Source organism: Bos indicus x Bos taurus, chromosome 18, assembly GCF_003369695.1.
Source record: "Bos indicus x Bos taurus breed Angus x Brahman F1 hybrid chromosome 18, Bos_hybrid_MaternalHap_v2.0, whole genome shotgun sequence".
Taxonomy (NCBI): domain Eukaryota; kingdom Metazoa; phylum Chordata; class Mammalia; order Artiodactyla; family Bovidae; genus Bos; species Bos indicus x Bos taurus.
The window spans coordinates 60,729,413-60,752,185 of record NC_040093.1 but is presented as its reverse complement, the minus strand read 5'-3'; the positions used below and the strand labels follow the sequence as shown (position 1 = coordinate 60,752,185).

The 22,773-nt window shown below is 44.6% G+C and overlaps 1 protein-coding gene and 1 non-coding gene across 2 annotated transcripts in view; one reads left to right on the top strand and one right to left on the bottom strand.

Moving 5' to 3' along the window:
• VAT1L (vesicle amine transport 1 like) overlaps nt 1–22,773 on the top strand; it is a 166,227-nt gene that overhangs the window by 16,141 nt on the left and 127,313 nt on the right. Inside the window, exons 2-3 of the mRNA XM_027513966.1 lie at nt 15,456–15,585; nt 19,750–19,965. Coding sequence (XP_027369767.1) covers nt 15,456–15,585; nt 19,750–19,965 — 346 coding nt within the window. The remainder of the gene's footprint in view (nt 1–15,455; nt 15,586–19,749; nt 19,966–22,773) is intronic.
• On the bottom strand, nt 18,935–19,092 carry LOC113876858. The gene has a single exon (XR_003506597.1). It is a non-coding gene; the product is annotated as a small nucleolar RNA SNORA15 (small nucleolar RNA).

Sequence of the window (22,773 nt, the reverse complement as noted above, 5' to 3'; positions counted from 1 at the left end):
TGGTGGAATTGAATATTTTTTTAGTTGAAAATTTCCCTTCTGTCTCTTTTGCTTACATATCACTTGAAATCATTTAGTCAATTCAAATGTCATATTTTAGTTGTTTATTCTTGGTTGAAGGATTTGAAGAGCAGTCCGCATGCTAACTGACGAAGATCTTAGCAGAAGCAAAACTATTTGTTTGGAGGTTACTTCCTCTTTTCTATAATTTTTTATTTTTGCATTCCTTTTTTATTTAGGTATAGTTGATGTACAATATTATGTAAGTTCCAGGTACATAGCATAGTGATTCACAGTTTTAAAAGTATACTTCATGTATAGTTACTGTGAACTGTTGGCTGCATTCCATGTGTTGGACAATATGTACTTGCAGCTCATTTATTTTATGTGCTGTGTGTGCTAAGTTGCTTCAGTCGTTCCCAACTCTTTGCGACCCTATGGACCATAGCCTGACAGGCTCTTCGATCCATAGCGATTCTCCAGGCAAGAGTATTGGAGTGGGCTGCCATGCTCTCCTCCAGGGAACCTTCCTAACCCAGGGATCGAACTCGTGTGTCTTATGTTTCCTTCATTGGAAGACGGGTTCTTCACCACTAGCACCAACTGGGGAGCCCGTTTATTTACACATGGCAGTTTTTACCTCTTCATTCTCTACCCCTTCCTTGCCATTCTCCCTTCTCTCCCCACTGGTAACCACTAGATTGTTATCTGCATCTGTCCTAACACACTCTTCCCAACCTCAGATGGAGCTCAGGTGGTTTCTCTCTCCTGAGGTCCACCCAGGACAATTCTGTTTGTTCTCCAGTAAAAGGTGCCATTTGAGATGTGCATGAAAGTTTTCTTTGCTTTAGACACGAGTTTTTCCTTCCGTAGCAGATTTGTATCGATCTCTTTTCATAGTCTTGACATAATAAAATGGGTGCTTTAGTTCAGTTCAGTCGCTCAGTCGTGTCTGACTCTTTGCGAGTCCATGAACCACAGCATGCCAGGCCTCCCTGTCCATCAACAACTCCCAGAGTCCACCCAAACCCATGTCCGTAGAGTTGGTAATGCCATCCAGCCATCTCATCCTCTGTCGTCCCCTTCTCCTCCTGCCCTCAATCTTTCCCCAGCATCAGGGTCTTTTCAAATGAGTCACCTCTTCCCATTGGGTGGTCAAAGTATTGGAGTTTCAGCTTCAACATCAGTCCTTCCAATGAACACCCAGGACTGATCTCCTTTAGGATGGACTGGTTGGATCTCTTACAGTCCAAGAGATTCTTAAGAGTCTTCTCCAACACCACAGTTCAAAAGCATCAATTCTTCTGCACTCAGCTTTCTTCACAGTCCAACTCTTACATCCATACATGGCCACTGGAAAAACCATAGCCTTGAGTAGATGGACCTTTTTGGCAAAGTAATGTCTCTGCTTTTAAATATGCTGTATAGGTTGGTCATAACTTTCCTTCCAAGGAGTAAGCATCTTTTAATTTCATGGCTGTAATCACCATCTGCAGTAATCTTGGAGCCCAGAAAAATAAAGTCAGCCAGTGTTTCCCCATCTATTTCCCATGAAGTAATGGGACTGGATGCGATGATCTTTGTTTTCTGAATGTTGAGCTTTAAGCCAACTTTTTCACTCTCCTCTTTCACTTTTATCAAGAGGCTCTTTAGTTCTTCTTCACTCTCTGCCATAAGGGTGGTGTCATCTGCATATCTGAGGTTATTGATATTTCTCCCAGCAATCTTGATTCCAGCTTATGCTTCCTCCAGCCCAGCATTTCTCATGATGTACTCTGCATAGAAGTTAAATAAGCAGGGTGACAATATATAGCCTTGACATACTCCTTTTCCTATTTGGAACCAGTCTGTTGTTCCATGTCCAGTTCCAACTGTTGCTTCCTGACCTGCATACAGGTTTCTCAAGAGGCAGGTCAGGTGGTCTGATATTCCCATCTCTTTCAGAATTTTCCACAGTTTCTTGTGATCCACACAGTCAAAGGCCTTGGCATAGTCAGTAGAGCAGAAATAGATGTTTTTCTGGAAGTCTTGCTTTTTTGATGCTCCAGCGGATGTTGGCAATTTGATCTCTGGTTCCTCTGCCTTTTCTAAAACCAGCTTGAACATCTGGAAGTTCACAGTTCATGTATTGCTGAAGACTGGCTTGGAGAATTTTGAGCATTACTTTACTAGCGTGTGAGATGAGTGCAATTGTGCGGTAGTTTGAGCATTCTTTGGCATTGCCTTTCTTTGGGATTGGAATGAAAACTGACCTTTTCCAGTCCTGTGGCCACTGCTGAGTTTTCCAAATTTGCTGGCATATTGAGTGCAGCACTTTCACAGCATCATCTTTTAGGATTTGAAATAGCTCAACTGGAATTCCATCACCGCCACTAGCTTTGTCCGTAGTGATGCTTTCTAAGGCCCACTTGACTTCACATTCCAGGATGTCTGCGCACGGAACAAAGGACTGAACAGAGATAGCCGGCTGCAGACCTTCCCCCTCCGGTGACAGGCAGCCAGAGCCGGAAGGGGGCAATCGCAGCCCCAGAGAGACATTATCTATAAAACTGTAAGCAGGTTCTTTGCTAACTAAAACTTCTTGGGGGTCGGGACGGTCAACATCTGCCTGAGAATGTGCGCCGGTTTTACACCCAGATAACCGAGTGGCGGGGAGGCGATAAGTCGCAGCATTGGCGCTCGCCAAACACCTCATCACCTGAGCTGCTCGGACCTGGGAAGAGCACAAAACGCAGGCCCAACTGAGTCTGCGCCTCTGAGGACTACCCGAGTGCCTGAACCTGAGCGGCTTGGACCTGGGAGGTGCATGCAACCCAGGGCCAACCTCGGATTGTTCCCGGCGGAACAACCTAGAGCCCGAGCAGTGTGGGCAGGGTGGCTACACGCGCCGTGAGCGGGGGCAGACCCAGGGTGGCTGAGGCACTGCGAGCCCACGCCAGTGTTATTTGTTTGCAGCATTCCTCCCTCCCTCCCCTCAGCGCGACTGAACAAGTAAGCCTAAAAAAAAAAAAAAAAAAGTGTCCTGAGTGATCACAGCATCATGATTATCTGGGTCATGAAGATCTTTTTTGTACAGTTCTTTGTATTCTTGCCATCTCTTCTTAATATCTTCTGCTTCTGTTAGGTCCCTACCATTTCTGTCCTTTATTGAGCCCATCTTTGCATGAAATGTTCCCTTGGTATCTCTAATTTTCTTGAAGAGATCTCTCAAATCTTTCCCATTCTATTGTTTTCTTCTATTTCTTTGCAGTGATCACTGAGGAAGGCTTTCTTATCTCTCCTTGCTATTCTTTGGAACTCTGCATTCAAATGGGTGTATCTTTCCTTTTCTCCTTTGCTTTTCACTTCTCTTCTTTTCCCAGATATTTGTAAGGCCTCCTCAGACACCCATTTTGCTTAAACAAAGCCAAAAAAATAGGGCTAAAAAAAGACGATGAAGAAGAATTGGGAGCAAGATTTTCTGAGATCAATGATTATGGTCCTAGATGTTTTTAAGCTATCAGCTGTGATTAAGAAACAAAACCAAAATCTTGAGTTCCGGGGAAATGAGGGAATGACTCAAACCTGTGTTTCTTTGGCCCCACCCCCTTGGGTTCAGAATTCAGTGCTTTGAGGAATATCGCAGCAGCCAGAGGAGAGCTGAACAAAGGGCAAAGCAGTTTGAGGTAACCACCAAATAAATAAAAATTAAAAATGTTAAAAAAAAAAAAAAAAAAAAGCAAGGGCACAGCTTCCGGGCTGCTGTGGCTCAGCGCAAAGCCACACATTGGGAGCCTCCGGGCCAGGCTGCAATGGCTGCTGGGCAGTGAGTTCACCAAGCAGAGGGAATTCTAGACTCCCTGCGTGGCGTCTGACTGTGTTCCCTCTGGTGTCTGGGTCTCTACCAGTATCCAGTGATCCCCGCCTTCTAGACACAGAGAAAGCCCCGAGCTACTATTTTTCATGGATTTCCCCAAGCAGTTCACTAACCCTGCGTGTATGGTTTTCATAGCTGAAAATAATCTAGTAAGCCCTGTGAAAGACTGTTTTCCCTTTGCCCCAGCGTCACTGAGAGATGACTGATGCATAACATTGTGTAAGTTTAAAGTGTTGATTTGATACGGTTGTGAATTGCAAAATGATTACCACCAACCCATTAGTCGCCTCCATGCTATCAGAAAGTCACCGTTTCTTTTCTATAGTGAGAACATTTAAGATCAACTCCTGCGTGTGTTTTGATAGTTCGTCCGCCTTTCCCCTTCTCTTTTTTTCTTAGTTTGTCGTGTCCTTGACACTTTGATCTCTTCAAGTCCTCCCTTTCCCTTCCCTCTTTGCCTCTCATCCTCAGATCCCAGTTTGAAGATACCATCCTCTTCTTCCTTCCCAGCATTGGTTGTAAGAACCCTACACCTTTCCTTCTCAGAAACCACCATGCAAAGGACACCTCTGTAAATTCTCACCATCAGTGACCACTGCTGTGGGCCAGCAGAGGAATAAAGCCCTGCAAAGGAAGGCCATAACACCCCTCTCATGGTGGATGCTGGGGTATACCACCCAGGACCCCCTTTTAGGACTGAAGAGCGCCTTCCCCCAGCTACAGCGAGTGCTGGCTGCTGGGGGCTCGCAGCTAGGTCCCTGCTGAGGAGTTGCCCTCAGCAGAAGGAAGTACCCTTGCCTGAGATCAGAGCTCCTCCCGGGGACAGCTGTCATCCAATGAGCAGTTGACATGAGGTAAAAAGGTCCAGCCCCCTTGCCTGGATTCATCATGACTTGAGGTCCCATCCTAGCTCTAGAACTTTCCACGGATAAATCGTGTCCTTTTTTACTACCACGTCAGTGTTTCAACCTCTCCATCCACTCAGTCCAGCTTCCCTCACCCCTGGGTAGGTGTTGTTCTCCGGGGTGCCTCCTATCGACCCTCCTGCATGCAAAGCTGAGTCTCGGAGTCTGCTTCCCAGGGAGCCTGACCCATGACGCCTTCTCTGTGTGCTGATGACAACGACAGCAGCTCACGCTCACTGAGCACTGTGGTGTGCGAGGCACCCCGCTTCACAAGGTCCTGTCACGTGCAATCCACACCAACCCCGACAGCGCGAGGCTGCTACCGACGCATGTTTGAGATGAAAGAACTAAGATTCAGGGAGATTAAGCAACCCCCTTGTGGAGAAGCCAGAAAGCAATAGCTAAGGGTTTACGTTTAGCTCTGACTATAGAACTTCCCTGGTAGCTCAGTCGGTAAAGAATCCGCCTGCAATGCAGGAGAATTCCATGGACTATATAGTCCTTGGGGTCACAAAGAGTCATGACTGAGCGACTTTCACTTTCACTTTCTTATGGAAATTGCTCATTCGTGTCTGACTCTTTGTGATCCCATGTCTGACTCTATACAGACCATGGAATTCTCCAGGCCAGAATACTGGAGTGGGTAGCCTATCCCTTCTCTAGAGGATCTTCCCGACCCAGGAATTGAACCAGGGTCTCCTGCATTGCAGTCGGCTTCTTTACCAACTGAGCTATCAGGGAAGCCATCACTTTCACAGAGGGTGTCACCAAAGCTAAGAGTTCTTTGAGAAAACCTTGTTGAGGGTCCTTGTTCTGACTCCACGGTTATCTTGTCTGTGAGTCCGTCTCCTGGTGGCCAGGTGAGCTCTCTGGCTACACTTCTATCGAACCACTCATCCCACTGTGTTGTGATCAGCTTTCATGATTCTGTTTCCCCATGAGAAACTGAGCCCCCAGTTCTTAGACATCCAGTACTAAGTATCTGCTCAGGACATAGTAAGTGCTCAGTGTGACATGTGAGTTGAGAAGTCCCCTGTCTGTAACTGGAAACATTGAGTGATGGTCTCTTGAAAGGAAAGCAAAGGGCAGTAGCCTCTGGAGACATCACTTGCCTTCACCTCTTGGCTTTATAAACCTTAATGTGCCTCCGTATTGATCTCTGTAAAATGTGGGCAATGTGTATCTCTCAGCCTTGTTATAGTTGCTGTAAAAATTAAGTATCACACTTACAGACATTTAACACCATGTCTGATACATAGTATGCACCCCATAAATGTTATCTATTACAAGACTTAGCCACAAATAATTCCTTTTCTCCCCATCCCTATCATCTGAGGAATTAAAATGAGGGTTTCTAGAGATCTGCTAGTTTATTGGGCCCCTCAAACCATCACAAAGCCCTACATGAGAACCCATCACAGAAAGGACCTATCTCTTCTTAAAAAGTCTTCTTGTGGGAACAGCTGATTTGAGGCTACTTAGAGCAATTTTTCTCAGTGCTGATCACACATGAGAATGTGTGCCTGGGTAAAACACTCTCAGAGCTAGGACCAGAGTGTGCATATTTGGGGATTTGTGGGCCGGGGAAGGGGGATTTGTGTGTGTGTGTGCACGGGAGGGGGGAGCTTTGATGGTCATGACATGCATCCAGAAAATTACTGTACCTGAAACTTGCTCAGACTGCGCCCACGTGGTCAGCAACTTCTGCTGGGAATGGGGAGGGGGGTTGACTGCCTTGGCTCACGAAGAGTGGGGCTCACTAACTTACACAGATCTTGTTAAACATGAATTCAAAGTATTGGGTTGGCCAAGAAGTTTGCTCTGGAAAAACCTGGAAGGACTTTTTGGTCATGCCAGTATCTTGGAGATGTTTCAGAGAATCATAGAGTTCATGAATTGAAGAAACTTAAAACATGTCCACTGGTTCTATATCTTGAATTTCCTCCATGACATCTCGTTGTGGTCTTCACAAATACCCTTAGTAACCAGGAATGTGACAGCCAGTCCAAAATTTTTATCAGCAATTTGGACAGAAAAGTCAATGGCTTGATATCTGCATTCTCAGAGGCTACATATCCAAAAGGAAGAGCCAATTTTTTGGATGAAAGAATTAGGATCCAGGAAAGAGCCAGACAAATCAGAATGATGAACCTAATCTAATAAGACCACATTTAACAAGAGTAATATAATTCTTTGGACTAGGATCAAAAAATTCAGCTGCCTTAGAGGACTATGAGAGAGCTTTTCATTTTCTTATCTACTTAATCATCATCTATTAATTTTTACCTTGTCTCATCCCAAAGACAACTTGAGATAGCTTTAAAAGAAATGGTACAGCAGCAGCTCTCTAAGTGTGTTTTTTAGAGCAGCGGCGGCAGCAGCAGCTGGAAGCTTGTTAGAAATGCAGATTCTTTTTTTTTTCTTTATTTTTTTTTAATTTTTTTTAAACTTTACAAAATTGTATTAGTTTTGCCAAATATCAAAATGAATCCACCACAGGTATACATGTGTTCCCCATCCTGAACCCTCCTCCCTCCTCCCTCCCCATACCATCCCTCTGGGTCGTCCCAGTGCACTAGCCCCAAGCATCCAGTATCATGCATTGAACCTGGACTGGCAACAGGTTTCATACATGATATTTTACATGTTTCAATGCCATTCTCCCATATCTTCCCACCCTCTCCCTCTCCCACAGAGTCCATAAGACTGTTCTATACATCAGTGTCTCTTTTGCTGTCTCATACACAGGGTTATTGTTACCATCTTTCTAAATTCCATATATATGCATTAGTATACTGTATTGATGTTTTTCTTTCTGGCTTACTTCACTCTGTATAATAGGCTCCAGTTTCATCCACCTCATTAGAACTGATTCAAATGTATTCTTTTTAATGGCTGAGTAATACTCCATTGTGTATATGTACCATAGCTTTCTTGACCCTCACCCTAGACCAGCTTAGTCAACAGTGCAGGAGTGGGACCCGGCCATCTGTTTTAATAAGAACTCCTCAGAATTCTGGTGTACAATCAAGTTTGAGATCTAAGATAACAGAGCCTAAGACTTTTAAAAATGGCAACCCCAAAGCATTCAGAAAGTTAAGATGATAGTGAGTGTTAGAATGACATAGAGAATGAATTCCAGAAAGCGCTGCTGTTTTCAGGGAGGGGTGCTACAACTTTGGCCTGGAGCTTCCTAGTAGCCAATGAAAAGAAACAAATATGATCAGTTTCTACACTGTGCTGGGCCTGTGAGACCCACGTAAACTAAACCTCTGTGTTGAAATTTGAGGGAAAATCCCCAGTCTTCATAAAGAAGAGAACGTATATTGTAACAAATGATATGTTCAACAATCCCTCAGAAAGTAAAACAGGGGGTTTCTGAAGGTGGTTTCTGTGACCACGTATCTCTCAACTGAACCAGATGGGGCAAGATTAGGGATTCCTATTGAGTGTGAGGTCAAAATATATGATTGGGGTCTATTGAGGTGCATTAGTAGAGAAGTAGGATTCTGGAAGATTTTCAAGATTTTCATCACATTGTCCTTTGTCTAGTGATCTGTGCCGAGGACACTGATGGCCTCTGGGAAGAACAAGACGGCAGGAAATCCAAAACCCTTTCCCATGAGCAACCTTCACCTTACCTTCACCTGGAAAATAGAAGGGGACTTTCTCCACATCTACTTGCTCTTCTTTGCTAAATCCCTCTTTGGGCCAATTTTCTCTCAAACTGGAAAATTAATAAACTATAGCTGGGCATCTGGTCCCATAACTTCATGGGAAATAGATGGGGAAACAGTGGAAACAGTGTCAGACTTTATTTTTTTGGGCTCCAAAATAACTGCAGATGGTGATTGCAGCCATGAAATTAAAAGACACTTACTCCTTGGAAGGAAAGTTATGACCAACCTAGATAGCACATTGAAAAGCAGAGACTTTACTTTGTCAACAAACGTCCATCTAGTCAAGGCTATGGTTTTTCCAGTGGTCATGTATGGATGTGAGAGTTGGACAGTGAAGAAAGCTGAGAGCCGAAGAATTGGTGCTTTTGAGCTGTGGTGTTGGAGAAGACTCTTGAGAGTCTCTTGGACTGCAAGAGATCCAACCAGTCCACTCTAAAAGAGATCAGTCCTGGGTGTTCATTGGAAGGACTGATGCTGAAGCTGAAACTCCAGTACTTTAGCCACCTAATGCAAAGAGTTGACTCATTGGAAAAGAGTCTGATGCTGGGAGGGATTGGGGGCAGGAGGAGAAGGGGACGACAGAGGATGAGATGGCTGGATGGCATCACTGACTCGATGGACACGAGTCTGAGTAACTCCAGGAGTTGGTGATGGACAGGGAGGCCTGGCGTGCTGCGATTCATGGGGTCGCAAAGAGTTGGATACGACTGAGTAACTGAACTGACTAACTGAACTGATAGCTGGGCTGATTTTTCAGTCATCCACTTACTGGTGTCCTTGAAGAAATAACTCAGAAGCTTTTGCACGGCAAAGGAAACCATAAACAAAATGAAAAGACAACCTACAGTCTTGGAAAAAATATTTGCAAATGGTACAACTGACAAGTGACAGATTTCCAAATTATACAAACAGCTCATACAATCCAATATCAACAAACCAAGTAATCCAATCCAAAAGTGGGCCAAAGACCTAAACAGACATTTCTCCAGAGAAGACATTCAAAACAAGCAACAGGCAGGTGAAAAGATGCCTAACATTGCTAATTAGTAATGAAATGTAACTCAAGCCCACAATGAAGTATCAGAATGGCATCACTGAAAAACCTACAAATAATAAATGCTGAAGAGGGTATACAGAAAAGGGAGCCCACCTACATTGTTGGTGGCAATGTAAATTGGTACAGCCCCTATGGAGAACATCAGGGAGATTCCTTAAAAATCTAAAAATAGAGTTGCCATTTGATCCTGCAATGCCACTCCTCGGCATAGAACTATACTTTGAGAAGATACACACCCCTATGTTAATTGCAGTGCTGTTTACAATAGTGAAGACGTGGGAAGAATCTAAATGCCCATCAACAGATGAATGGATAAAGAAGATGTGGTACATGCCTGGGCTTCCCAGGTGGTGCTAGTGGTAAAGAACCCGCCTGCCAGTGCAGGAGACATAAGAAACATGGAATCAATCCCTGGGTTGGAAAGATCCCCTGGAGGAGGCCATGGCAACCCACTCCAGTATTCTTGCCTGGAGAATCCCATGGACAGAGGAGCCTGGCGGGCTGCAGTCCATAGGGCTGCAGAGAGTCGGACGACACTGAAGCAACTGAGCACACACACACACACCTGATACATGCATACGTATGATGGAAGATCACTCAGCCATAAAAAAGAACGAAATGACGCTATCTGCAGCAGCATGGATGAGCTCACAGACCATCATACTAAGTGAGGCAAGCAAGACAGAGAAAGACAAGTATCATACAGTGTCATTTATATGTGCAATCTGAAAACTGACACATTTGAGCTTATTTAAAAAACAAAAATAGACTCACAAAGAAAACAAACATATGGTCACCAAAGAGGAGGCGGGGGGTGGAGGGATAAATTTAGGAATTTAGGATTAGCGGATATACACTACTGTCTATCAAATAGGTTAAAAAAGGGACCTACTACAGCAAAGGAGCTATGTTTCAGTTCAGTTTAGTTGCTCAGTCATGTCCGACTCTTTGCGACCCCATGAATCACAGCGTGCCAGACCTCCCTGTCACCAACTCCCGGAGTTCACCCAGACCCACGTCCATCGAGTTGGTGATGCCATCAAGCCATCTCATCCTCTGTTGTCCCCTTCTCCTCCTGCCCCCAATCCCTCCCAGTGTGGCCAAAGTACTGGAGTTTCAGCTTTAGCATCAGTCCTTCCAAAGAAGACCCAGGGCTGATCTCCTTCAGAATGGACTGGTTGGATCTCCTTGCAGTCCAAGGGATTCTCAAGAGTCTTCTCCAACACCACAGTCCAAAAGCATCAATTCTTCGGTGCTCAGTTTTCTTCACAGTCCAACTCTCACATCCATACATGACTATTGGAAAAACCATAGCTATGTTTAATATCTTTTAATAATCTATGGTGGGAAAGAATCTGAAAAACTGTGTGTGTATATATATATATATATATACACATGATATATATGTATGTATACATATATAAAAAACTAAATCACTTTGCTATATGTCTGAAACACTGTAAATCTCAGTAATAACACTTTAAGCCTCTTATTTGACTAATAATTCAATATGGGAGGGAACAAAAGCCTTACCTTTCTAACTGTGTCAGTCTTGGAGAAACACAAGGTTGCATTTTTGCATCGAGCACCTTGCAGTACTATTTCTTTTTGCAGTGCCCTCAGATGTTTAAGGACTTCCCTGGTGGACTTCCCCGGTGGCTCAGACAGTAAAGCATCTGCCTACAGTGCAGGGGAGCTGGGTTCGATTCCTGGGTCAGGAAGATCCCCTGGAGAAGGAAATGGCAACCCACTCCAGTACTCTTGCCTGGAAAATCCCATGGACAGAGGAGCATAGTAGGCTACAGTCCATGGGGTCGCAAAGAGTCGGACACGACTGAGCGACTTCACTTCACTTCAGATGTTTAAGAGAGTCACATAAAAAGTCAGCAAGAAAGACATCTGATGGTCACCCCTGGTGTGGGCCCGAATCATCAGGCATAGTCATTGCCCCCCCGCCTCAGAATTCCCAAAGGGGAAAGTGAAGTGGCTCAGCCGTGCCCGACTCTGCGACCCCATGGACAGTAGCCTGCACCAAGCTCCTCCGTCCATGGGATTTTCTAGGCAAGAGTACTGGAGTGGGTTGCCGTTTCCTTCTCCAGGGAATCTTCCCGACCTAGGGATTGAACCCAGGTCTCCTGCATTGTAGACAGGCGCTTTACTATCTGAGCCACCAGGGAATTTTAGAGAAAATTAGAAACTATTATAATGATGATGCATGGCTTGATATGCCCCTGTTTTTTCCTGAGGGAGTGGGAAGAAAAACGTGTTTGACAGACCCAAGTTTAAGTCCTTTCCTTCACCATTCACTGTCTGTGTGGTCTTGGGCAAGGAACTTATTATTGCTAAACAATGTTACTTGTTTTGCTTGGGGGGAAAAAAATGAGGTCATTAATGGTTGTCCAGTGAGTGATTTACGGATATTGATTCTAGTATTTGTTTTCATTTGTATTTTGGGTTCATGAGGCAGAAACCACACACATAACCCAACGAAGAGCTCTGTTATAAACACGTATGTGAAGTATCCAAGGACCCCTTAGGTATCTGACGACAGGGGGCACATGGGGCAAGGAGGCACCACAGGTCGAGAGTGGGCTCTTCCATCCTTGGTAATTCAGCAGTGAGGTGTGTATAGCTGACCCTGGTGGAAGCTGCTGGGTTGGCTCTGCGACCTGGCTCAGTCCTATCTTTTGACATCCTCTCTGGTACCAAGTTGTTCTCTTGATGCATGTTTTCCAATTCATGGTTTCTGAGATCCAGTTCTTGGACCAGCTCATTTGCTTTATGCTGCATGCGCTCCTGCTCAAACTAGGATTGGCCACTCCTCCAACACTGGGTCCAACCATTGGTACAGTCAGCTGGCAAAGAGATAGGAAGTTATAAATGTGGGCCCTGGATGTGCCCCCCTTCATCAAGGGCAGTGGATGGAGTCCCTGTGAAGAGGCACTAGGGTGTCATCTGTGAGGTCCCAGGTTCTGGACTTGGCTTGGATTTGAATCCTGACTTCGACAGTTTCCACAGATGAGACTTTACACAAGTAACTTGTTGAGCCTAAGTTTCCTCATCTGAAAAGTGGGTATGATAGTTCATACTTTGTAGGAGTGTTGTTGAGTCTTAAATAACAAAAGGAAAATGTTTATCCCAGTTTCTGCCCCAAATGAGGCCCTCAGTAAATGCTGGCTGGCTCCATTTGAGGAGGAGGTGTGGGCAGACACCATGAAACAGGTCTGATGTAGCATAAAGGTGCTTCGTCACCACCTCGTCACCTCCTCTCTGCTGAGATAAACAACACTGACCCATCCCCCCTCACGTGGGACACACCTCCTTCATGTTTCCATCCTGAAGGTGACTGGCTTCCTCCACAATCCTGAGTGCATGCCTCACTGAGAAAACGCGGTGCTCCTGGCTCTATAAGGTCTTGGCCCTTATAGAGGCTAAGCCCTTATATAAGGCTCTATAAATCTTGGCCCTTCTCTCTGGCATTGAGTAGCTGCCTCCTCATTTATAATCACTGCACCCACCTCATGCTGGATGGAAACTGAAGGCTGCCCTACAGAGCAGTGTGACAGGCATCTCGGCTGAAACCTTGTCCAAGGGGCTGGCGCGTTTACAGCACTGTCAAGTCATCTCTTCTGCCATTTCTCCATCAGGGGTCTTGGGAAATCATAAGTTTTCACATGGAGGATATAACACGGTGAGCTGAAATATGTGTGACATGAGATGGAGTGTTTGATTTGGGACGTAGAAATTCCTTTTATTGTTATACAGTGATGTTTTATTTATTTGATTGTGTCGGAAAATGGGCTATTTCACAGAAGCGAAGCTTACAGATAGCTCAAGTTTTCCCATTTCAGCTCTGAAACGATTTTTCACTCTCATTTAATGGCAATCTTTCCAAAATATATCTCACACTTCAGCCTTCTTAATAGAAGACACAGATATTATTATTATTGAATACGTACTTTTTACTTGGCACAATGCCTGACTCTCATCAGTTTTCCCAACAACCCTGTGATACGGGTGCTCTCATAACTCCCATTTCACAGATGAGGAAACTGAGGCTTAGAGAGGTTGCATAACCGACCCAAGGTTACCCAGGGAGAAGTCGTGGAATTGAGACTTTATTCAGCCACATTATTGGAGAACATTTTGGTTACTAAGTGGCCCTAAGAACTATTAAACATCGAAACAGGATCGTTGGAAGTCTACACACACATTTCAGAAGGGTGTCCATGACTCTGAGCATCCCTTGGCTATTTTCTAAAAGGTGTTAGTACTCAACCTGGCAGCACGTGTTTTTGAATATTCATGAATATTCCTTGATTCAGTGTGTGTTGCTTGAGTACCTACTGTGTTGCTGTGGGTATGAGGCATGCCAGGTATTCTGGGAGCCAAGAAGTGTGAGGCATGCAGCTGTCTTCAGAAAGGGCACACGTCAGAGATACTTCGGTGGGGGGAATATGTGAATCTGGCCTCATTTGTGGCTAGAAAAACCTTGAGAAAGGGGTGACTCTAATCCGCCTTTCAAGGAAGTCACCCTCCTTGCCCCTGTCCATTGCTATGGATGAGACTGACAAGTGGAGACCAGAGGTGGAAGGTAGACGTCCTGTGTCCCTGGCTGCAAAGAGGCCGAGGAAGAAACGGACAAGCTGTGTTTAAGAAAGAGTTCAAGTCTTCTGCTTGCGAGAGAAGCTGTGGTCAGAGGCCAATAGGCCTTGGGCCAGACCGAGGACTTTGGTTTCTCCAACCCATGTCTTCCTTAGATGGCAGCTTGTGAAAACAGGAAGTACGTTAGAGCCACATGTGTGAAAAAAATACGTGCTCGTGTATTTCACATACATGCTTTCTCACTTCATTCCTTCACAGCTGTTAAATGCAATTCTCAATTGTAGCTCTTAAAAAAACAACCAATAGTTTGGAACATTGGTAGCATCATTACAATCAAGTATGTGGATTTCCAAGGCAATGACTTTGATATAGTTTAATGATAACTTTCTTACTTCAAAAGTAATATGTCTATAGAGAATACCAAACAATTTCTCTCAGCCAGAGACAACTCAGGTTTTTGAAACAAGCCTTCCAGTCTTCCCACACCCACTGGCCTGTCCCTTTGACCTCTCTCTTTTGAGTCACCGTCCTGCAGGCGCACCCAGCCTGGTCTCTTGATGGCTCACGGTCACCATTATGGCTGGCCTTTATGTCGCGGTGCTGGTGTAAGTCTGTGAGATGGTTGAAAGTGAAAGCGAAAGTTGCCCAGTCATGTCTGACTCTGTGACCCTGGAATTCTCCAGGCCAGAGTACTGGAGTGGGTAGCCTGTATGGCTCCCACATACCAGCTGAGCCACAAAGGAAGCCCAAGAACACTGGAGTGGGTAGCCTGTCCCTTCTCCAGAGGCTCTTCCCAACCCAGGAATGGAACCTGCGTCTCCTGCATTGCAGGTGGATTCTTTACCAGCTGAGCTACTTGTGACAGTCTATTTGAGACCTTTTAAGTTAGATCTTTTCTTCTCTTTCTTTTTCATAGATAGGTGGGTGGCCATTATGTCTGGCTGCTTTCTGTGTTTCTTCTTATAAGCTCTTCCTAGTATTTTTTTTTCCCTCAATTAAGTGCTAGAATGGCTAATGACCAGGCTGGTCAATACATTTTTAGAGTTAGAGTAAGGAGGCTGTGAGTGGGGACAACGAGGCTCTCTCTTGAATTAGAGCGTGAACGCTGCAGATGCCATTTGAAGGGCTGAGAAAGCATGAGTTGTCTAGAGAGGTAATTGTTTTGCTTTCTTGGTGACATCTAGCTAAGTAACGTTATTATTAGACACATTTTTCCAGAAAGTTAAAAAAGAAAGAAGAGAGGAACTGGGGGGAGGAAGGGGAGGGAGGGGATGGGAAGGAAAGAAGAGTCAAGCCAGTGCTTTCTTTCCATCTCATCGTGAATTTCTCTCTTTTCATTTTGCTGTTTACAGTGGTTTAAACTTCATTGACTTGATGGTGCGCCAGGGGAATATCGACACCCCTCCCAAGACCCCGCTGGTGCCAGGATTTGAGTGTTCTGGGATTGTTGAAGCCCTAGGGGACAGCGTTAAAGGATTTGAGGTAATGTTTTGACTTCTGACTGAAAGGGTGATATTTATCTGGAATCTATTGAAATAATACAAGATTAAACAAAACATTATGCAAAATGCATTTGAAATCATCTGTAACATGTCTTCTTGTTATTTGCTTTTTAAAATTTATTTCAATTGAAGGATAATTGCCCGATAGTAGTGTGTTGATTTCTGCCATACGAGTGAATCAGCCGTGGGCACACATATGTCCCCAACTCCTGAACCTCCCCCAGCCTCGCCCCACCCCTCACAGAGCATGGCCTGGAGCCCCCCGTGCCGTCAGCGGCTCCCATCAGCTATCTGTTTCACACACGATATTCATAAGTGATAGGACTTTCCCAGTGTCTCATGCCTTTCTCAGGGACCATCTTGTTACAACTCCTCGCAACAGTCTGGTGAAGTGGCCAGGGGAAACCTTAACATCCCCTTTATTCACTTTATAGCTATTAAAAAGATTTTTAAAAAGAAAAATGTTTTTTTAAAAAGATTAAAATGAATACAACTATGGATTTGGCCATGGGTTAACCAAGCGTACACCCCTCCTCTCTCTACTTGTGGCTCCCATTTCGCCATCACATCAGGCTCAGAAGTTAATTACAAAATGCAAAGGTTGGTGAGAAATAGCCTCTGTTTCTTCTAATCACTTATAAGTCATTATTTCAGACATTGAGAAAGGGCATTTTTGGATGAAAAATTTAAAGACAAAGGGTAGAGTTATCTGACAATAAGACAGAATTGGCTATGGGTTGGTGGCTTGGGGAGTAAGACAAGTCTACAAAGGGTTATTATATAATTCTGTTTTTGTACATGTACATAACTCCCAATAACAAAATTTTTAATCACTGAAAATATCCTATTTACCATTACCATATAAATCAAATAGGATCTGGTCTATGAAAACTGAAAAACCTATGGGCAAATCAACTATACAAAATTGTGGTAGTTGAGAGCAAGAAAAGCCATTGGAAATCAGGCATAAGAGCTCTCATTAAACTTTAGTGCTTCCCCATGGAGAGACAAAGAGACCTCACACTTGAGAATCCATCATAACTAGAAACATGGGCAAGTTACTGTTTTTCAGCCCCATCACAACCCTGCAACGTAAAGATTATTATCCCCTTAGAGATGAAGTTCAGAAGGGTTTGGTAGTTTTCCATGCGGTCAGAATGAGAGCAAGTAGAAGGTGAACCTGAATTCAAACCACTAGAGACTTTTGATTCTTCCTACAGTCCCACAATCTTTACCCCTCCTCCCCACCTGCAAATGCTGCATTGGATGGTTAATACAGGAAGAAAAATCCTGTAAAAGGCAATGCCAAAATCCCCTCGGAATCGATTTTGAGCCTGCTGCTTGGTCTCAGTGCCTCAGAGCCTCAGTATACTTTGAAAATATCAATATGCTCCAAATTCATTATGATGAATGTCTGGACCCCTCAACCAGCTCATCTGTCTTTTTGTCAGTGGTTTCCGATAACACGGCAGAAAAACGTTCAGAGAGAAGTAATTGTGCTTTTTCTTTTCTTCTCTGTGACTTTACATTTTCTGTCCCCAGGTAGGCAGTATAACCAGAGGCAGCACCGTCTCTCCCTGAAAATGCTGCGTATAAGAAATACAATCTGTTCTTCATTCCTCCACGTGGTCCCAAAGGAAAAGAGCATACCATTTGCTCTATCAATCCTGAGCACTGGATAAACAACCCATCATTTTAGGGATGGGTTGACCTTGGTTTATAGGGAGGAATCACTGTGCCTGATTATATATATTTTCCCTTATGTATGATCTTTCTTTTGCTAGTTAGCCCTGGCTTGCTTATTGTCAGATTGATCCATCATCTCCTCCACCCCTCCTCCAGTCCTTTCAGCTGCACAAATAAAAGAAGCCACCTACGGGTTTCTAGTCAGGGCGTGATTGGGGAGAAAAACCAATACTAATATGCCCTCTATAAGTCTGACTTAAGATTTTCAATCATGTTGGAGATAGAATTCCACACAGCAACACATGGAATAGCTAGCTGTCTTGGCTTGATCGATTACAAGGAAGCCTTGAAAAATTATTGCTGGGAGCACTGCAGAAAAGGAATCATTTGGGCTGCGTTGCCAAAAACTAATTTCTTTTCCCTAACAGAATCAAATAATGAGGTGAATTAGATATTTTTTAAAAAGTTTCCCACCTCTGGACTCTGAGATTAGGGTTTATCTGATGGCTGACCCCTCTTTTTGACGTTTTGATAATGAAATGAGAGGCCTGGAGCAGACAACTCTGCTGGGATGGCATGACCATTACTGTCAGGGTGGTCTGGGGTGGTATGACCATCACTGTCACGGTGGTTGAGATACTCTTTTCCCACACTATGTTTACACCGCACGTCATCAGCTACTCTGTGGTGCTATGACAGAGCTTTAGGTTTGCATGACTCTGAAAAAGGAGGATGCCGGTATTAGACCTGAGCGATCCTCTGGTCCAAGCCATGATGTTCCTGACAGCATCCTTTGATTCTCAATGCTTCTAAGGATTGACCCTCACTGCCCATGAGACAGCCTCTCCCACCCATCAGTTTCCTCACTAGACAGCTCTTCCTCTGCTTCATGAAACTCAGTGGGTCAAAGATTTAGCTTTCGATCATTAAAGTGTGAATTCCATGGGAGATCAGGAACCAGGCTTCTTAAGAGCTGGCACTGACTGTTCTTTGCTCAGTTTACATGCACCATGCCATGTAGGTTGCTTGCTTATTATTTTATTTAATCTCATAAGGAGCCGTTCCTAATATTAAACCCATGTAAGAGCCAAGGAAACTGGAACTTAAAGACCTTAGACTAATATTCCCAGACTTGGTGGGTTTCCCCTGTTGCACACTCTTATATAACTCAGTGTCTTCTTTGTAGCACTTAGGTGTAATGAATGAACTATTTGTATCTGGAGTCAGCCTCGCTATGTTCACATCCAGGTCCAGCTGCTCTCTGGCTGCATGACTTTTGAGTCAGATCAGTGACGTGATCTTCTCTTTGCTTCAGTTTAAGTGTCTGCAAAAACCTCTCATCGTTCATCTGTAATATGGAGCTATAAAAAAAACCAGTCTCATGGGAGGCTTTTGTTGTAGTTTGTTGAACAGAGGTAAAAGAGAAAGGCTAAACTAGAAGAAAACAGTAGAATCAATTACTAAAACAAAAAAAGTAAACTAAAACACAGATATATGGAAGCCATTAGTTTCCTGAGAAATCACTATGACAGTAACAATTTGAATATTGCATTGAAGAGTCACAGTACAAGCCTAACGTCAGATAGCAGAATGGTTCCATTGAACTACCACTTGGCAACTCATAAGCTGTTCGTGATGGTTTACTTTGTATTTCCCTTGAATAATGATATGTTATGGGGGGGGGGGGGAAACTTAGCACATGATTATAACCACTTTAAAGGGAAGACCACTCTTTTCTTTTCTGCCTGGTGTCTGGCTATGTAAACCACTGATTAAAAAAAACCGCAGTCTTCAGCCCTGCCTCATCCGATCAGGAGGTAAACCACGTGACAGCCTTAGGACAACGCCTGCCGTATAATACGTGTGCTCCTCACACCCGCGGGCAGTCTCCTATTTCTCTCTGAGCCTGGTTGCTTTTATTCAATTCCCTGCACTCATTTTTACATGACTTTTCTGACGCACCACGTTTCACATCTAATGCCATCGGTAATCCGGTGCTAACCTTTGACGCAAATACTGCAGTGAACTAGCCTGGCAGGGAATCAATACGGGCTGGGAGAGAACCAAAGAGAGCAGACTGACTCCCAGCCCTGCCCCTTTGACCCTCCACGTCCTGAAACAGGGAGATTAGATGAGAGGTCGGATCGGTAATGTGACCTTCTGACGCTAACATTCCAAGGCGTGCAACGTGGTGCACGTCGATATTTATGCTCCGGAAGAGGGATACAGACCGGGGCTTCCATGGCCTCTGGGAAGCTTGCAGAGATTGGTTCAGAGCATCCACAAATGCCTCAAAAGGCAGGTGAGGTGAAGGTGTGCATATTTTAGGGTTTGAGGTTTCTTTTTTTTCCCCCCTGGGAAGGACTCTACAGTTTTTGCTAGATCATTAAGTGTACTTGAGAAATCTCTCAAAAAAGACTAAGAAACCTCCACTCACGCCGTGCTTCCCTCTCGCCAGATCGGGGACCGCGTCATGGCATTTGTCAATTACAGCGCCTGGGCAGAGGTAGTGTGCACACCTGTGGAATTTGTCTACAAGATCCCCGAGGACATGAGCTTCTCTGAGGCCGCTGCCTTCCCCATGAACTTCGTCACCGCCTACATGATGCTCTTCGAAGTCGCCAACCTCCGAGAAGGGATGTCTGTGCTCATACACTCGGCTGGCGGCGGCGTGGTGAGTGGGCTGCTGTGCGTCCTCCTCCCCGAGGTCAGGGTGGAGAGAGTGGAGTGACACGCGGTTGATGATGTTTCTTTGTGAGCTATGTCCATTCGTAGAGATGATCACTGTGGTTCTCCTGAATCTCACGTGCGTGGCAGAGTTCATAAGGATGAATGTGTTGGGGTTAATGTGAGCCTCAGAGATGGTTTCTCTGGAGTTTGGAAAGATCTCTTAGATGGTGTGTCTCAGTGGTGGATTCTGTAGAGAAGCACTCACTCTCAGCCTTGGCATCCCAGTGAACCTTCATGTCAATCACTGTGAGATGCTCCGTAGGTCATGTACTACTAACATTATCTGAAATGCCAAAATGGCGGAGGCTTTACTCTTTTCAGTAAGTTGCCACAAATTCGTGATACTTCCCAGAGTAATGGTGTCCTTGTTCATTTGTGTTCTGATATATTTTCTTGAGTGGCAGGGAGGCAGATGGAGATTGTACTAGCACAGTGGGAATGGCACTTTAACCTAAGTCTACCCATGAGAGCGGTTGCTTGTAGGAATGTCACCTGTAAGGCATGTTTTGACAAGGGAAGAAATAAAGGAAATTAAAATTGCTGCCCTGGAGCTCAGGAATGGCAGAGATTTCTTTCATGGTTTGGATGGATCTCAGTACCAGTCACATCATATGTACTGCCAACCTGCCCCAGGGCAAGCACTGTGTTCCCCTAGGTGTCTTGGGGTTGGAGGAGAACTCCAACCTTTGAGAATGAGAGGTACTTGTGCTCAGTCACTAGTCATGTCTTGACTGGGAAATTCCATGGACAGAGAGTGAGATGTTACTCACTAATTCAGTGACTGTGCATTGAATACATACTACGTCTTGGGCTCTATGGGGATAGAGATTAAAAAGAGAGGGTCTGGATACACTGTCCAGTAGGGCGTGAGAGGTTCTTGGGGTTGAGGATTCTGTTGTTTTATGAACTCAGAGATGAACTCTTAGGTTGCATATATCTTAAAGATTTTTTTCATTGGTGGTTCTACTAAGGTTGTTTTTTTTTGTTTTTAATCTTGGCTTTCTACAACTACCAAAACCTTATATACTGTACAACTCATTTCTGGTTTTCCTTTCCAAGAAGACAAGGAATGCCTTTAAGAAGAATATCTTCAATCACTTTAGCAAATTTGCCAATGTCTTTTGACCATGAGTAAAGATACAATAAAAGTTAAATATCCCCCAGAAAAGAAATGGATTTCAGTGCCAGTGAATCTGTTAACAGCAAGCAAGCCATTTAGAACGCTGGTATTTATGAGCTCGGTGTGCTCGGCACGTAACGTGTGAGACCTGTTTTCCTTTTATCAGCCTCAGTGCCAGGCTTTACAGTGGAGCTGGATTCAGTTCTGCTGAGAGTCTGTGTCGAAACATCGGCATTGACGTTGTTTGGTTATATGTTTTGATTTTTTGTTTTTCATTTGAGTTTGTTCTTCTTGGAACCAAGAGAAATGTATCAGGGACCTGGGTCTCACAAAAGAGAAAAAAACGTCTTGGGAAATAACAGAAGTTCTTACCATGCCTTATTCTGGGCTCACAGACACGAAAGGACTAAACTCTGAACTAAACTAAAGGACAGTAAGAAATAAAATGTGAAACAGGAAGGAACTGGGGAAAAGGGACAATGAGGGTGGATAACTAATGGTGCATATAATGCAGGCTTTGATGTCTTATAGCTTTGCTGAAGCTTCTTGGCTTCCTAAGAGTGGGTTGTGCAAAGGGAGAAAAATGATCAGCCATGTGCACTTGTGTTCATTTGATGGAGATAAACCAGTCACCAGGAAAACCATAACCAGTACTGGGGTGTTTGTTAGTTACTTTGCTTTTGGCCAGGCCATGCAGGCTGTGGGATCTCAGTTCCTCCACCAGGTATCAAACCCATGCTCCTGCAGTGAAAGCCCAGAGTCTTAACCACCGAGCCACCAGGGAAATCCCAGTGCTGATTTTAAGGCCAGGGATAGTTATCTGTCGTTTCTCATAAGAAATGTATGCTGACATGTAATGAACATCCACTCACAGAACAGTTACCATAAATGCAACTTCTCCTGTGATGCTGCTTCTTATGGTGTGCTTGTTTCATAATCTAATAGCACTAAGTAAAGCAAAGTTTAGTGAAAGTGAATAGCCTGGGGCCAAAAGGATGTGGTCTGGCTAAACCCAAGGACACTTGAAGGGTGGGGTTGGACTTCCAGCTCTCAGGTGCTTGGGTCTCTAAATAGCATTTTTCCCAATCAAGATTTGATGGGTTGTATGTGGCATGGGGGCTTCCCGGGTAGCACCAATGATAAAGAACCTGCCTGCCCATGCAGGAGACAAAAGACACGGGTTCGATCCCTAGGTTGGGAAGATGCCCTAGAGAAGGGCATGGCAACTCACTCCAGGGTTCTTGCCTGGAGAATCTCATGGACAGAGGAGCTTGATGGGCTACGGTCCATAGGGTCACAAAGAATCAAACATAACTGAAATGACTTAGCATGCACAAATATGCATGCAGCATGGAGTTCAAGGTTACCGTGAGAGGAAAGTCTTTTTGCCAAGCACGTATCCACATATGTGAACACTCAAGTGAGATGGGTGGACTTGACACAGTCTTAAAAAAACCAACAGGTTCTGAAGGGAGCCCAGACCATGTCACCACCCCATGGTGGAAAGACCAGCGGGCCACCTCCGGGGCAGACCTAGATTTCCTCCCAAGAAGACAGCCAGCCACTGCCCTCATGATGGGGGGGTGGGCTCCCTGGGGAGTACTTTTCATGAGCTATCTGTGATGCTCTGGA